This window comes from Saccoglossus kowalevskii, chromosome 11, assembly GCF_978046115.1.
Source record: "Saccoglossus kowalevskii chromosome 11, keSacKowa6.1, whole genome shotgun sequence".
Lineage (NCBI taxonomy): Eukaryota > Metazoa > Hemichordata > Enteropneusta > Harrimaniidae > Saccoglossus > Saccoglossus kowalevskii.
In genome coordinates this window covers 8226191-8241983 of record NC_140651.1, presented here as the reverse complement: position 1 = coordinate 8241983, position 15793 = coordinate 8226191, and the positions used below count along the sequence as shown (strand labels likewise).

General features: G+C 35.9%; 1 protein-coding gene across 1 annotated transcript; it reads left to right on the top strand.

The window, feature by feature from the left end:
- Positions 1-936: 936 nt before the first annotated feature.
- LOC100368624 (protein GDAP2 homolog) lies at positions 937-15244 on the top strand. Its single transcript, XM_002733810.4, has 11 exons — positions 937-1607; positions 3222-3364; positions 4055-4208; positions 4441-4529; positions 10912-10988; positions 11505-11673; positions 11872-12043; positions 12252-12405; positions 12507-12701; positions 13148-13291; positions 13944-15244. Exons 1-11 carry the CDS (start codon positions 1429-1431, stop codon positions 14001-14003), a joined length of 1536 nt encoding a protein of 511 aa, XP_002733856.2. The 5' UTR covers positions 937-1428; the 3' UTR covers positions 14004-15244.
- The last annotated feature ends 549 nt before the right edge of the window (positions 15245-15793 follow it).

Below are 15793 nucleotides of genomic sequence, written 5' to 3'. Positions count from 1 at the left end.
TCGCAATCCTTGACAATACAGCGAGTAATTTTTAAGTTCAACCTCCAATGAAATATACCACAAAGTATCGTGCGTATGCGCATGGTGGACCGCGGTGTAAAGTTACGAACGTGTGCACAAATGGTAAACTCACCTGTTACTTCCCTTGAACTTGTCAAGAAACTTTGAAAAAGAATACCACGCGTTGTTCTCTTCTTGGTACATATTGGATTATGTCGTAAACTGGATACAATAATTTGTAATTGTATAAAAGAAGTGATTAATCGAGGATCACTGAGTGAACTGAGTGAACTGAACTGGTTGCTAACAACACGACTTTCTGAGTTCGGAATATTGCGCGACGCGTCATAATGAAAATAGAATTTTAGAACAAAATTTCGAATATAGCAAGTCCCGCAGAATTTCTTCAAATCTCGCGTGACTTTCAGTTGACGGTAGATGGGAAAGTTTTTTTTCAGCATTTCCTGCCAGTTGATTTCCAACGGATGTGGTACTAGGTGAAATATTAAGCGCAGTCCCGTTCCAGGAAACCAACGACAGATCAGCATATTCATGTTCGGTAAATCGCCTGAAAATCGTCATATAATAATGACATTGCCCGACCCCTGATAACTTCTATGTTCAATAATAAATAAAACATAATTCTGACAGATTTATTTCATCTCGAGTCGATCAGATCCTTTTTCCAGCTCTCTTCAAGTCAGTCACGGTGATTTTTTGCCTGTACACCCCTTACACACACACACGCACTTTTAAGTACAGATGTTGCTTTAGTTTATGATATTAATTTGTTGCTTGTTACATGTAGTTCTCGCGCGTTCACGCATAATATGACATATTTTTAATATTAAGTTAGTTGAATATATATCTGAAGCGACCGAAAAGTTTGCTTCGGCGCGGAGCATGTTGGGAGTAGTGTCACATGACTGTCGTCAAAACCAAAATGGCTGCTGTGCTATCGGAGTTCGTCTTTCTCGAAGGAAAATAATCGACTACCACTTTAATATATCGCTTGGTGCAGTGTGGTACAAAGGATTCCTCGTCGAGAAACATATCAATCCATTGTGTTTGATCCCGGCAAAATCAACGAAGCGGTGTCTGTCACAGTGAGGAATAACAATCCGCAGCGGTATTAACATGATCAGTTCTCTCGTCCAGGTCACCTGATTGAGTTCGGCTGTGCCTGTGGACGTATGTTTCACTGCCTGCATTTTGCCCAAACTATTCTGATTTATTTGAGAACGGCCACATGAGCTTTGCTGTTGTTTTGACAGGTACAGCCTGTAGTTTAAATTTATACTTGTACTTATTTGTGACTACTGGTTCACGTGTGACGAAAAGTGTGTTTTTGTTTCCGGACTTGACCTTTGAGTGAGTGAGTGCAAGCATTAGGCACTACATGTATAGGGACCAGAGACGTTAGGCAAAATGGATGATCCACTTGGAGCTAAACTTGACATTGTCGATACATACTCGTTGACACGATGGTCAGACACTGAGGTGCCAGGTTATCCAGCGTTCAGGAAAACCGCTGGAGACCAAGAAGAGGGGGAGCAGAATTCCCGATTTCCTGTTCGTGTTGATGTGAATAGCAAAGTTATATTATGGTAAGTGATTTGCGACATCAGTGTTCAGCTGACATATGTACTGGGTGAGCCGAGTTACTTGTATGCAAAAATTACGTAATACCAAGGAATTCTAATATTACTAATTAAGGGGAATCCCTCACCCTTAACCCATGCTTAACCCAATTCAAAACCTACACTTACCCTCCATCACCCCCAAAATTAAGGAAAGATGTTCCATTATACCCCTTACCCCTAATCCTAAGTCGACCCCATAGTCATTGTTTGCTTAACCCTTTAAATGCTGTTAGTTTTCGAGCCTTGGTTTTGTACATTTTTATGTATTTTTCTATAGTTTATTTCTTAATTTTGGCCCAAATGTCATAATACCTCATCGATTATACGTAAAAAATTTGAAAACAATTGTGCGAGTTACTTTTGTGAATAGCAATAAAGTTGACTTTGACATCAAAAGATTAAGAGGTCAAGTAACCTAAGTTTTCACAGTTTTTTACCAAACTAATGAAAGATTACCTTGATCTAATCGTTTGCATTGACCTCATGGTCACCTTTGTGACCTTTGGAGCCAGAGTTCATCATTCTATGATATTTTGTTGTTTTGTGATTTTGTTTGTTGCTCTGATCATGGAGATATAAACAGATCTCCATGCTTTGATTATAATAAGGACTAAAATCTTCAAATAAATTATGTCTGTGCTTTAAAGATTTCAGCAAGGACATCTGGATTACATTTGAGGAGGATGGTACCAAACAAATTCACCAAATCATCACATAAAGGATGGTTGTCGTCGCGCCTCGCAGGTGCAAGACATATGGGTCTCATATAAATAAAGATGGCGACTCGTACAAACTGAGACATTACCAAGTTTTAATTAATTATTGTGTAGGTGATTGGAAGGTATCAAAGGAGTCTCCGGTCGTAATCAGTGCCAGTCGCGCCCAGGTCAAACCTTATACATCTGATTTGCATTAGAAGAGCGCATTTGATTGTGGGACAATCAATGTTTATCAACACAAATGTCGCATATGCACAGCGTGACTACTACCGCCATTTAAGGAAAATTTGCCTGAATTCATCCATGTTATTGTACTAATTATAATTAGGTTTGTCTTCTGGGTGTCAGTTTTAGTTGCATGTTAATTAAAATCACGCCCATTTGTGATAAAATGATTACTTGTAACTCTAATGAAAGATCAACAGTCAAAAGTTTACATGACTAAACCACAGTCCCTCGTGATAGAGGGACTGTGACTAAACTATATTTTCGCTACCATCACTCAATTTTGATTTTCGAATTTCAACCACTGACTGTACCGTGCTGACTGACTGACTGAGATATGTACTCTTGTTTGTCATTTTGACAATGTACTTTACGCTGATTGTACTTCCCTATTTTTTTTACTTTAGTTTTATAGATGACAAATGCTTCAACCTTGAACCTTGCTAGTAATAAACAAATTAATTAAAAGATAACAAATCAGTCAGTCCTTGGGAAGGATGCAGAACATTGTGTGACTATTATCTATGCTATGTTTGCACTATTTATCTTGTACTTCTAATTCAAATTTCAATTTGCTGCATGATTTAATTAATTTAATTATGTAATGTTATATCATTATTTATCTGATATTCAGGGCTGGTGACATCACTGATATAAACACTACTGCGATTGTACATGCTACGAACGAGGCTTTAAATGACAGGAACCCAATCAGCGATAGAATATTTGAGAAAGCTGGACCAGGGTTACGACAAGAATGTCGCAAAAATATCAAAAGTGAGTATTTATAAATGCATATAATTTCATTATCAATGTTTTTTTCTCTTTAATAAATTTTCATGAGATGTCCATAGCCTAGAATCTATGCAGTATTTCCCTCACTATATGCTACTCACTATTGCCTAGGTATGATGCTAGTAATATCTCATTACCTATTCAGATTTATGCAAACATCACACACCATGGGATGTCATAGACATATATGTGACATTCCACTCACTATATGCCTAGGTACAATGCTAGTAATACCTCATTACCTATTTAGATTTATGCAAACACCACACAGTCTGGGAGGTCTTAGGCTTCTGTGCAACATTCCACTCACTATATGCCCAGGTACTATGCTAGTAATATCTCATTACCCAATCAGATTAATGCATACAAAAGCAAATTTGAGAATTTTTTTCTCCACAAACTTAATGTGCGAATTTCCCATGTACATAAATTTACACTATAGACCCATATGAATGGTATCATAAATGCCTTTTTTCTAAATTATTCCAGACACTCTTTTCAGCCATGACCATGGACCAATATATATGCTTAATTGCTATTGGTCGCAAAGGGCCAATCATATTTTCACGATTTTGACACACTGTAGTCAGTCTTTTATTGGAGGCCAATATTTTCGTATGGTCTCCTCCCAATGTAATGACTAATTGATTAATCAAACGATTGTTTTTTTAGCTTGTAGGACAGGAGAGGTGAAAGTAACTAAAGGATACAATCTACCGAGTAGATACGTCATACATACTGTTGGCCCACGCTATAATCTAAAGTACAAGACAGCAGCTGAAACTGCTTTATATAGTTGTTACAGAAAAGTTTTACAAATTTCAAGGTTAGTATTCTTAATAAGCTTAATTAAAATTTTAGGAATAATTACATCGTTCAACTCTGAACACAGCTTGTCACAAGACTGGCAAGTATCTTTGATACGTGCTACAAACATTTTGACTTGCATCTGTAAACCAAATACCAAGATATTCTTGCCAGAGAGGAGAGGAGAGGAGATGTGTTGTATTAAATAAATGATGCTATTCGTTGATGTACTCTTTTATTCTTAACATCAGGGAAGAGAACATGTTATCAGTAGCATTAAGTGTAATCAATTCTGTGAGAAGAGGATATCCTCCTGAGGAAGGTGCTCATATTGCCATCAGTAAGTTCACTGCTACTACATCTCGCACTTGAATTACTTTTTTCATATTTCAAAGTCTAAATACAGATCTTTCTTAGGGGAACATGTCACTGAAATACCCTTTCTTCATGAAAACTGACCATCATGAAATGTCTTTAGCATTATTCCTCAGCTCCTGAGAGCGAGGTTATTTGTAGATATGTTGGCGATCGCCGCTGTGTCTGCAGAAGTACTATGGGAGATTGCATGATGGGAGTGAAAAGTCTTTTGATCAGTAAAATAATTTTAGAAAAGTAAAAACTAGAGTGACTGTGAAATGAAGGTTGGGATTAAATATAAAATATCATCGAATCTGGATGAATTAATGAAATGAAATTAAACGGGTATGAAAGGCCAGTAAATGTGGCAAGAAAGCAAGGTCAGAATCCGGGGGTCAAAATTCGTCACAATACATCCATCATCATCCATCGGCTGTCAACAACTATGGACGCGGTAAAAGTCTTGATTTGTAGTTTGCGTGATTGGCTAGGGAAAAAATTCATGCCAATTCTGTGCTTCAGTAACAGTATTTGCTGCTTTTTTGTGCAATGGAAATTAATTCAAGAAATGCTGCCAAAGGACATTTCATTCTAGTAAACAAAACAACCCTGGGACGTTTATCTTGAGAAATTGAGAAGACGAAAATCTCTTGGGACAGTCGTTGTTGTGAAACAATGGACATACTTCTTCAGGGTATCAAGGGTAGTTTTGATTATTAGAAAAGGGAAACTGCTGTTTTATGGAAGAGCAAATTTCAATGTCATTGGCCACAGTAATTCTATATCGATGTTGGTTTTATTTGGTGTTACCTGGCGTAGAAGTAATAACATTACGATGTTTTCGAGTTTAATAGTAAATTATTAATATTAAGAAATTAATGGTAAATGGTAGACTCCCTTTTGAATAACATCAACCAGTCTAACCTGGTTGACAACAATGAAATTCAGTCAAAACAAAATGAAATATAAATAATTAAGAACATACAGATAATTAAAAAAAACAATTTTGCTTTTGAAACCTACCTTGTTACCCTGCAAAATATTGAGATGCGCGAAAGTTTAAATAATTTCGCCTCAGTGACCATAACTTGAAAACTGAGACTGACAGACACAACGGAATACCCCTTGCTAATAGATTATCTTTTTATTCAGTGTTCTCCACAATGCAAAATAGCTGGTGGGTGGCCTAATTAGCATAAATTTGCATATTTATTTGCATGTCATTTACATACTGCATTCTAGCATTTATGTCATGAACTGCAATACACACTAAGTTATTTACTATTCTCTTTTTAATTTAATTGAAACATGTTACAATTTTTTGAAATACAAACAGATTGGTCACTATTATTATTTACGAAATGCAAAAAGTTTGAAATCGGTGATTTACACGTTCGCAAATTATTCTACGTTCATGAAATGCAATTCGAGTAACCAAGAGCAAGTACAAGAGTTATAATGTAGAAAATATACGAGATGATTTGTCCCCGACGCCAAAACGGACGATTTGTCAAAATAAAACTCATAACATTTTTTATTTGTGGCATCAGTACTCACCCGTGCCGACGGACGGTAAGATGCATTTACGCATTTACAGTCACGATACGTTGCGTTTTCACACGTTTTGGAATTCAAGAAAAAATGCTAGCAATCGGCACAAGAAAAGAATCTGCTATGTTCTCGAAAGATTAGACATAAAAAATGGATAAATTGAAAAAAAACATGGAAAAGATAACTAAAATATTATTCAATTACAAATACTCGCGGTAAACTACTAGTAATCCGGCAGCCATGTTTGATGTTTATTACCGCTTTCCGAATTTAGTACACGAACACCCAGAATGCGCTGTTCCCCTATGCAACTTAGATACTAAATCGTTACAGCGCCAACAACGGTGGGTGGCCGACGGTCGTTGAATGGGGTAGGCCAAAAGGTCACCAGTTTGCCTACTCCATGCTGTTTTCACGATGAAAATCGAGCGAACGTTGTAAATACGTCTAGAATTTTAATTTTTGTTCGAGTTTACATGCAATCTGCTAATATATTTGTTTATTTACTGTGCATATACATTTCGTTCGTATTTACTTCTTTCTTTCGTGATCGGAAGACTATTATTAAAAATACAGCTGTAAATTTAAACCACTGTAGTTGCGTATCGTGAGCAATAAGTGGCAACAATGTCGGGCGACGATGAATTCAGGCGATTGACACATTGCCATGAATACATTTGATAACTGCTTGCAGACTTCCAGTGGTCATTGTTTATGTTTGGACTTTTGAAACAATAGCAAAATAAAGGGTTGGGCAACTACTCCTTTGTTCAGGCTTGGGAAGAACAATGAAAGCTTTTTACAAATAATTTCAGCTGGATGTACGTTGGTGGGCGGGTGTTGAGAGTTACTAGGCGGCCGTAAAACTTGATGGGCGGGCCGCCCGCCTAAAACCCCTTGTGGAGAACACTGTTATTGTATGATAATTTAGTCTTAATATTTGTTTTCTCTGTTACAGTAATGTATTAGCTTAGTTTTTTGTATGTTTTTATTTTATTTATTTTATTGCTTCTACTCCCATATTGTCCTTAATAGTGAAGGTTAATCCAGATATATTGTAAATTATACAGAGGTAACACTACAATACATTTCCCTTTACATTCCCTGATATTACACAACAGCCTTTGTGCTGAGGCAGTTATGGTTCACAACCATCACCAGTTCTCTTGTTAAATGTTAAAACACCCAAATACCGGTCACTGGTAGCATAGTGGTTGTTGTATCAAACTCATGATCGGTAGACCCAAGTTCAAATCCTACCTTAGGCTGAACATCAAAGGGTCGACCCCTACCCTGGGTGAGTGTGCCACAGACTCAATGGGAAGGTCAATTCCACTGGCCGAGATTCATTCACAAATGCGACTTTGGGGGAACCTTGGTTAAGGTCCACAAGTGCTTGTGTTCGACAGAGCCTGGTTGATGCCAGGATAGCGCATTAAATTGCCATTTGATAGGTAGATGGCCACACAGCCCTGTCATGTAGTCCCAAACACGAAATGACTTCTGTGGCAAAATGCACTATGTGTCAGCACTAGCACTTGCAATTTGCACTTACAAACAAAAAAAAGTCAGGAGAGACAACAGTGACAGTCAACAACCAAATACTTTTGCATCTGTTGAATTCCAGGCAGTGTTTTGATGCCACAACATTGCTATGACCTTTGTCCTTTCTTTCCTGTCATTCATACAGTGACAGTGACAGTGTTTGTCCTTATTATATGCATGGAAACAATTTTAAAAACATAATCTAAAGGAAAAATTACTGAACAGAAATTATGTATAAACAAAAACTACTGGTACACATATTCAGTAAAGGAAATTTAAATCAAATTATAACAATATTTCCAAAAATTGTTTTTATCCAAACAAGCCGGTAGGCTGGTTGGCGATCCGCTCCGCTCAAAAACAAGCAACATGTTTTTGGCTGTTTCCATGGTGTGACATAAACGTGAAGCTAACGTCGGTTTATAACTAATACGAAGTTCGCAAACACCATTCAGTCTTTAGAAGTCACTTAGTTAATTACTAGGACCACAGTCACTCTCCTAGTAGAGTGACTGTGCTAGGACGTATTCTGCTTTTACATTTATTATTTCCAACCGTTTTGCGATAGCATTTTCTAGAATGAAGCGTTTCCTGTAAATACTGGAAAGCGAAATAATGAAATAACGAAATGATAAATATTTACCTAAAGTACAGTGTGTTGACCTTCATAATAATATACTTCATAATGCAAAACACTAGTCACGGTGAGTTATTTAAATATACGACTCCTAATCGAAAAATATGACCACAGTCCAGAATTTCAGACGGATATTAAGCAATGTAAGAGCATATCAGAAGCATTTACTCTAAAATATAAAACTGCAGTCAAAAGTCAAGAATGCCAGCAAATAAAGAACTCTGTTCCACAATCCTTTGTGCGCGTTATTACGGACACGTGCAAAAAACTGTACCACGCTTGTCAAATCTGGGTCAAATATACAGTACGCTACTATCTTGCCACAGATTGTTTAGTAGTGGAGTGTTCAGTGACCATTGAATTAGCCCGTGATTCATATTTTATGTATATTAATTTATTCATCAATTTTTGTGAATGACAGTACTGCCCAAATTTTAGTCAAAAAAACGCAACTGGTGAAACAGAAGAGCATCGCCAGGCGATGGACGCAGGGCTCTTTGGCAACGACCGCATAGAGGTCAAAATACGCGTTCTATTTTTACGCGTTAAATTTGGCTCTTCCGTTTCGCCCCCTCCGGAATGTTCTACTTTCGCAGCCTAATCGCACGTTTTTCGAAAAACGTCGAAAAAACACAAGAAGTAGTAGAAATGTTCCTGTTTTGGGCGGATTATTGATAGAGAATAATGTCTTTATTACAAAAATGCTGAAAAACCGTGAGTTGTTGCCTTAGTTATTTTTTTATTGCCGAAAAACTGCGAACTCAGCAAATTTGGTTGCACAACTTCCCTTTATCATATACACCCAGCGACACCGATGCCAGCTGACTGTGTACAAAACTGGTAGGAGGTAATACATTTGGGGCGAAAGTATTCAAAAATCAGTTTTTGGATGTTGCAATGGCAGTGGTGGGCCAGGATTTTTTTCCAATTAGTGACTGCACGACCTACCTGTGAAGTATGAACAAAACCAGCCGAGCCGTTGCTGGTGAAAAGTTACCCCAACTTTGGGGTCAAATTTCTCAGTAATGAAAACAGATATCAAAAATTCAAATAGTAACTTTGTGCCCACACTCAAGCTGAGTAGAATGAGCTATGTCTGAGGTGTTTTATCCCAAATTTGTAGGAGGAGATACATTTGGCGCGAAGCTATCCAAAAACCAGTTTTTTGGCTGTTGCTATGGCAACGGTGGGCCAAAAAAGTTTTCCAGATTTTTCCTTATAACTAGGGTGAAGGTGTGACCTACCTGCCAAGTTTGAAAGAAATCGGCCAAGCCAAAAAAATCACAGAAGAAATCATACGTGAAAACATTGGTGGAAATGTACACACACAGATACACACACACACACACACACACACAAAACGACAAAAGTGATTATAAGGGCAATCCTAGCGGAGCAGATCGCCAATAATTACCGGTACTCCTGGTAACTAGTCACTCCTTGTCACCAGGCCATATGAAACAATCAATAAACCATTCTCAGGGCCCTGGGAAGGATACAGACCGAGATACTCTTCTTCCAGTACCCAACTGGGCAAAAAAAAGAAATACCACATGTATCATGACTTTTACTAAAAAATGAAACAAAACAATGAAATGAGCTTGGGTGTAAATAATGTTCAATATTTGTTTATGCTATATCAATATATCAAATAGCATGTGAATGAGATATAATCCATTGAACCACCATCATTTTTCCAACCAAACTTTTGATACAACATTTTGCATATTTTAAGGTATATTTTTGGACTAATTGGAAACAATTTCCTATATATGACAAAAGTCACTGCGAGAAGGTGTGGACCAAACATTTGCTGCAAAATTCAAATGATTTAATTGATTTTGAAATTAAATTCTGCTTTTACCTTGCCCATAGGTCTCAATGTCAACTCATAGAGAGAATTGTTGCAGGGGTTAATTATTCACTGGGTTTTAATTTTGCTTATTTCGCTGATTGGAAAATGCGCTAAATTAAAACCCAGTGAATATGTAAAATTTAGCATAGAACACATTATCTAAATGATAAAACCCTGAATATGCCTGAAATGGTAAATCAGCAAAATTTAAACCCAGTGAAAATTAGTCATTTTACAGTAGGTAATACACATTTGCAAACACACCAACATACTATTTATAACACATGCAAGATAAAAAATTAATTATCACAATCCATATTAATATTGAAAAAAAAATATGATAAAGAATATAATATAGTATTACAAAGGCAAGGCCACCAAAATTTAACTATGTTTTTTTAGTTCAATGTTTTCAGATTTTAAGATAGACTTACTCCAGCTATTAACTATGGTCAAATGTGTATAGTACATTATTGAGCATGTAAATACCCAAAAAATATTTTTATGGTTTCAAGCATAACGTATGATTTTGCAGTGAACAGAGAATGGTAAACTTATGACAATGAAAAAAGTTAACTTTGTTGCTGGGATGATTAATACCATCCAGTATTGGACATTTTGTATTGTTGATATAGTGCAGTATGAATGTAGCACACAGTGTCCAATGCACCAATACTTTTTCATTTCAGAAAAATGTTTTTTTTTTCGATTGTTTCAAAGCACATTTGTAATGTCACCCTAGACCCTAATGGTGAATATATTCTTTTATCTTCGTAGGAACTGTTCGGCGTTTCTTAGAAAAATACGGTGAAACGTTCGATGTCATTGTTTTTGTTGTAAGTGAAATTGATGAGGTGAGTGTTAACGTATGGTTTTAATCAGTTTTCTATGCTCATCAATTTAATGTTGAATCAATGTTATGTTGTAACTGCTTGCTTATTTTCATCATAATTGTGAATATAAAATGATAAACATTAAATATATTCTTGTTTGTTTGTTACCAAAAGTTACTAAAATTGGGCAAAAGTTCAGCAGCAAATCATAGAAATTGGATTTGTTTACTTCAGAACGATGGCCATTTTGTGAAAAAAAGTTTAAACTTTAGTTTGAAATCAAGGCACTTTAATCCTATTTTTTTTGAAAGGCTATTACAATGTATTATATTCAAATGATCATCTGACAAAATTTAGGAATAACTAGGTTTGCTGGTACTTTGTACATCCATGCACAGTAGGAAGAAAAAAACGTCTGATCCTCATTCTCTTTATTGTTTTATCAGTACTCGATAATTCAACAATACAAGTTTATAAATTGGAGCTCCTTTCTTTCACAGAAGTTTTTATAATTTATCGTTTTCTTCAATTTTCCAGGAAATTTACAAACAGCAACTCCCAGTGTATTTCCCACGCAGCAAAGAAGAAGAACGATGGGCGTTTGATAAAATACCAGAAGACATTGGTAACGAAGATGGCGAGCCAATCATTAAAGAAAGGCAAATCAGAATAATGACAAATCCTGCCAGACCAGATGAGGATGAAGGTGAATTTCTGTAGATGGTTATTTTTTTTCTATAAGAGTATAGCATATTTAATCCCACTAATTTTAAGGGTGTTGCCTGTAAATAAAAGGGGGAAATATATTTTTGTTATTTTTAAGTTGAAGTTGAAGGGATTAACATTTCAGGATAATTAGCTGCTCTCAAACAAATTAATCTTTTTTTCCCTAATTTTCGGGTAGATGAAGACGATGGTTATCTGTTACCCGATGCACATGAAGACATGGAGGTTGAAATTAGCGGTGTTGGTAAACACTCCTTTGCCAGTATGGAGGAAGATCCTGATAAAGACAGGAGGGACAAATTACAGACGATACAACATCAGGAACGGTTCTTTGTTTCCCAGCAACGCAGGTGAGGATGTAAGATTTTACTTGATATGTGGTGTGAAAAATGAATTGTGTTCTTGAAATCTGAACCGATAAAAATAGTTTTGTACTTTTACTTTTCAGTTTATTAGAGTATTGTTTTATCTTAGTGCAATGAGTCCATAGAAAATTTTAATTTGCTAGTGAATAATTAACACCTTGAAATATTTCTTTTTACACTACACCATAATTAGGTATGAACGATGGTTAAAAAGAGCGAGACAGACGGATCTAACTGAGATAGCGGCTTTACGATGTCTGTATCAGTCGGGAGTCGATTATCTTGGTCGGCCAGTGATTTTTTTCGTTGGGAGGAACTTTTCTGCCAATACAGTAGACCTTGACAAAGTAAGTAATCTATGCACACTGAATGAATCTTTGAGAAGTAAAAACAAAAGTGAATGTTTGATTGCACACTGGTGGCGCTATTTGTCTGATTTGATTTGCAGGCTGTATTGTACCTCATACAAGTAATGGACACTATTGTTAACAGAGATTACGTAGTGGTTTATTTTCACACTCTCAGTACACCGAATAATCATCCTGAGTTGGCATGGATTAAACAGGTTTATAACTTACTTGATTACAAATGGAAGAAAAACCTGCGTACTTTCTACATCGTTCATCCCACATTGTGGTCTAGAGTAAGTCGTAAGAACTTGTTTATAGTGTTTGTAATTATCACTCTATCTGATAGATTCACACAGTTTTCACTGAAGCTGGCCATCCATGGCCATTCCTATGAATCCTTGCATGATCATATTAGGAAAAGTTGTACTTGACCTCAGTTAAATTGAATGATTTGATTGGGTATACCGAGGGACTGGATCCATCAATCAGCATTCCTGTATCAGCAACTCGCATAAATTTCAAATTTACACCATTAGATCTCATATCATATCCCAGCTTAACTGACAAAAACACATGTCTTTGAGTGAAATTTATCATGGAGACATGCAAGAGCATGTGCTGTTGTGTTTGATTTCGTCGACAGTGAATACAAGTTTATAGCAGGAAATCTGCCAAGGTAAATTGTCAAGGCCACGGCCGAATAAATGAATAATTTTATATTATTGATGTTTACTTTCAGGTACTGACATGGTTTTTCACCACCTTTACTGCTTCCAGTATTAAACACAAAATAGTCAATCTAGGCGGAGTGAAACAGCTGTATAATTTAGTTCCACCGGAACATTTAGATATACCGCCATTTGTCCTTGAATATGACATGAAGGTAAGTCTAGTAGAATTCATTTTCTGACAGTATCCTTTATTTTGGGTTTGTTGTAATGAAATGGTGAAAACTTTCACATATGTGGCTAGATGGCTGTCGTCTGTGTTGCTGTAAATATTTGTTGTGGTTATAATTAAATCAATAATGTTTATGTGATCAATGTCAATTCATATGTACAGTACAGGGAGTTAATTTGCTAAAGCTTGGAACTGGAATGTGGTTATCTAGATATTTTGTGACCAAGATTATTCTGTAAAATTTCCACTTCTTCTTTACAAATAGTTTACAGTATTGTAAATATTCCAATGAAAAACTGTTGTCAACAACCCGAATTGTACTTTATTTATAAATTTTGTATTTTATTATAAAAAAAAATGTACCGGTATTTCAACACTATTTCCTGCTGAAAAATGAAAATGAATGGAATTAAAAAAAAAATCATGAAAACAAGTAACTGTAGGCATAAAGGTCAGAAACAAAATTACGAATAGCGAGGAAATGAACCATTCAAACAAATTTCTAGGAGAAAAGCCACAAAATGCTTGACGGGTGACAGCTCAGGTTGTAGTCTGCCCTCAACTTAAAAATGGAGAACGCATGGTGCCAGTCAGTCATCACATCTAATAAGAAATCATGTGATTTCTCTTCATAGGTAAATGGTCCTGATTACTACATATCAGCCTCAGATGACAGATCTAAAGATGGCTTGTAAACACTGTGGGTTGTCACAGGCCTAAGGAAGAATAAGGAAATATGGCGTTTATATCCTGGTCATTCTTTGACATTTAATGGTCAGTGGTCATCACGCTGTGCACATGACCCTATAGGATCTATATCGAACATAAAAAGGTGTGGTGACCATTGCTCTGTAAAACTAGTGTCCTTATAAGTTCTGCAGAGATGGAATAATTTTAAAATTCCACCTTTGTTGCACTGCTTGCATTCAAATTGCATGTAAACGAACATGTGTTGTATAAGTCAGTTGCATGGGACCCGCGTCAAACACAATACAGTGACGACTGTGGCCCCTTAGATCTGGTGATTGAAAATCAGAGCATGAACACGTTTGGTTACACGATATTTTTAATAAAATTACTACAGTATGTATGAAAATAAATTATGACTAAATGACTGAAATGATCACTGTATACCACTTTGATGGATACCATAGTGTGTGCACCACCTCAATGCACACAATGATCTGTAAAAACTGAAAGCTGTGTTAGACTGTATATTTCTGATTGAGTAACTCAAATAGTATGTTTTTAGTTCATCCGATTACCGGTATTAGAACATATTGTACATTTCTTTAGGTCGATATATTTTCATTATCCATAGACAATGGGTGGCAATTATCTGTATTATGTAAATGAATTATTTTAAATGGTGGGACATCAAATTAAACTTAAAGGTAAAAAGAAATGAGGCAGCTGAGGTGTTCCTTACAATATGGTTTGTATTCTTCTTCAGTATTGTAAATCCCGAAGTACCATTTTGCCAGCCATATACACCCCGTGCAAACACTATTTTGATTATTAAATTTACCACTTTCCTAACCAAATGCATCTCGTATAATAAACCCCACTTTTATTACCAAAAACACCACTATCCTAAGCAAATACACAACATGAAAACACTACTTTGGTTACCAAAAATACCACTTTCCTCAGCAATTACACCACATGCAAACACCACTTTGGTTACCAAAAACACCACTTTCCTGACCAAATACATCTCGTGCAAACACCACTCAACACTTGGACCAGGGTACTTTTGGTATTTATTTCCGGAATGTTATTTTTTGTTTTCTTTCAGTAATCAAATTTTGATACCAATTTGTACATTTTCATGATATTGTGTTCCAATTCTGACAGACTGTTTTCTATTTTCAGTATAACGTAAGTTGCTATAATTTTTATGAGGTGTAGATTTAATAAACTTTAATTTGTGAAACTGAGAAGTCACAGAATTTTAATTGAAAGCATTCTCTATGAAAGCAGTCTCAACATTTGTATTTACAGCATTTAAACTGGCCAGTGAAAGAGTATTTTTCTTCCTTAAGTTCCAGCATTACGCGTTTCAATAAACTTGCATGACTGATCAGCTGAACTTACCATCCATCATAATGCTAGGCATTTATTGGTCTTTAGAGACTTCAGAAATTGCATAGAATCGAGAATAGGTGTGCATTTTCTCTTGACTCCTACTATGCATTTATTTGACCGTTACGATTTGTCTACAAAATATCGTAATGGATTTACGCATTTATTATCTGTCATTTCAGATTTGATTTGTTTGATTTTATTAATCTGCAGGGATCTGAAATAATTTTATTTAATTTTTATTGAAATGATGGTGTTTAAAAAGTTGCATTTTCACTTTGTAAATATGTGAATCACTCTCAGAACAAGCTGAAAACATAAGATGTTTTTTTAAGATATTACAGTGAAATCTGTATTAGAAGCCGCATCCCTAATATAAGTTGCACCCATTCTTTTTGAA

What these genes read in the sequence shown, in the direction of transcription:
- LOC100368624 (XM_002733810.4), top strand. Translation starts at nt 1,429, where the DNA reads ATGGATGATCCACTTGGAGCTAAACTTGACATTGTCGATACATACTCG. An exon ending in TTTGTTTCCCAGCAACGCAG is followed by an intron (nt 12,044 to 12,251) that starts GTGAGGATGTAA and finishes CACCATAATTAG; the next exon opens with GTATGAACGATGGTTAAAAA. An exon ending in TCCTTGAATATGACATGAAG is followed by an intron (nt 13,292 to 13,943) that starts GTAAGTCTAGTA and finishes TTCTCTTCATAG; the next exon opens with GTAAATGGTCCTGATTACTA.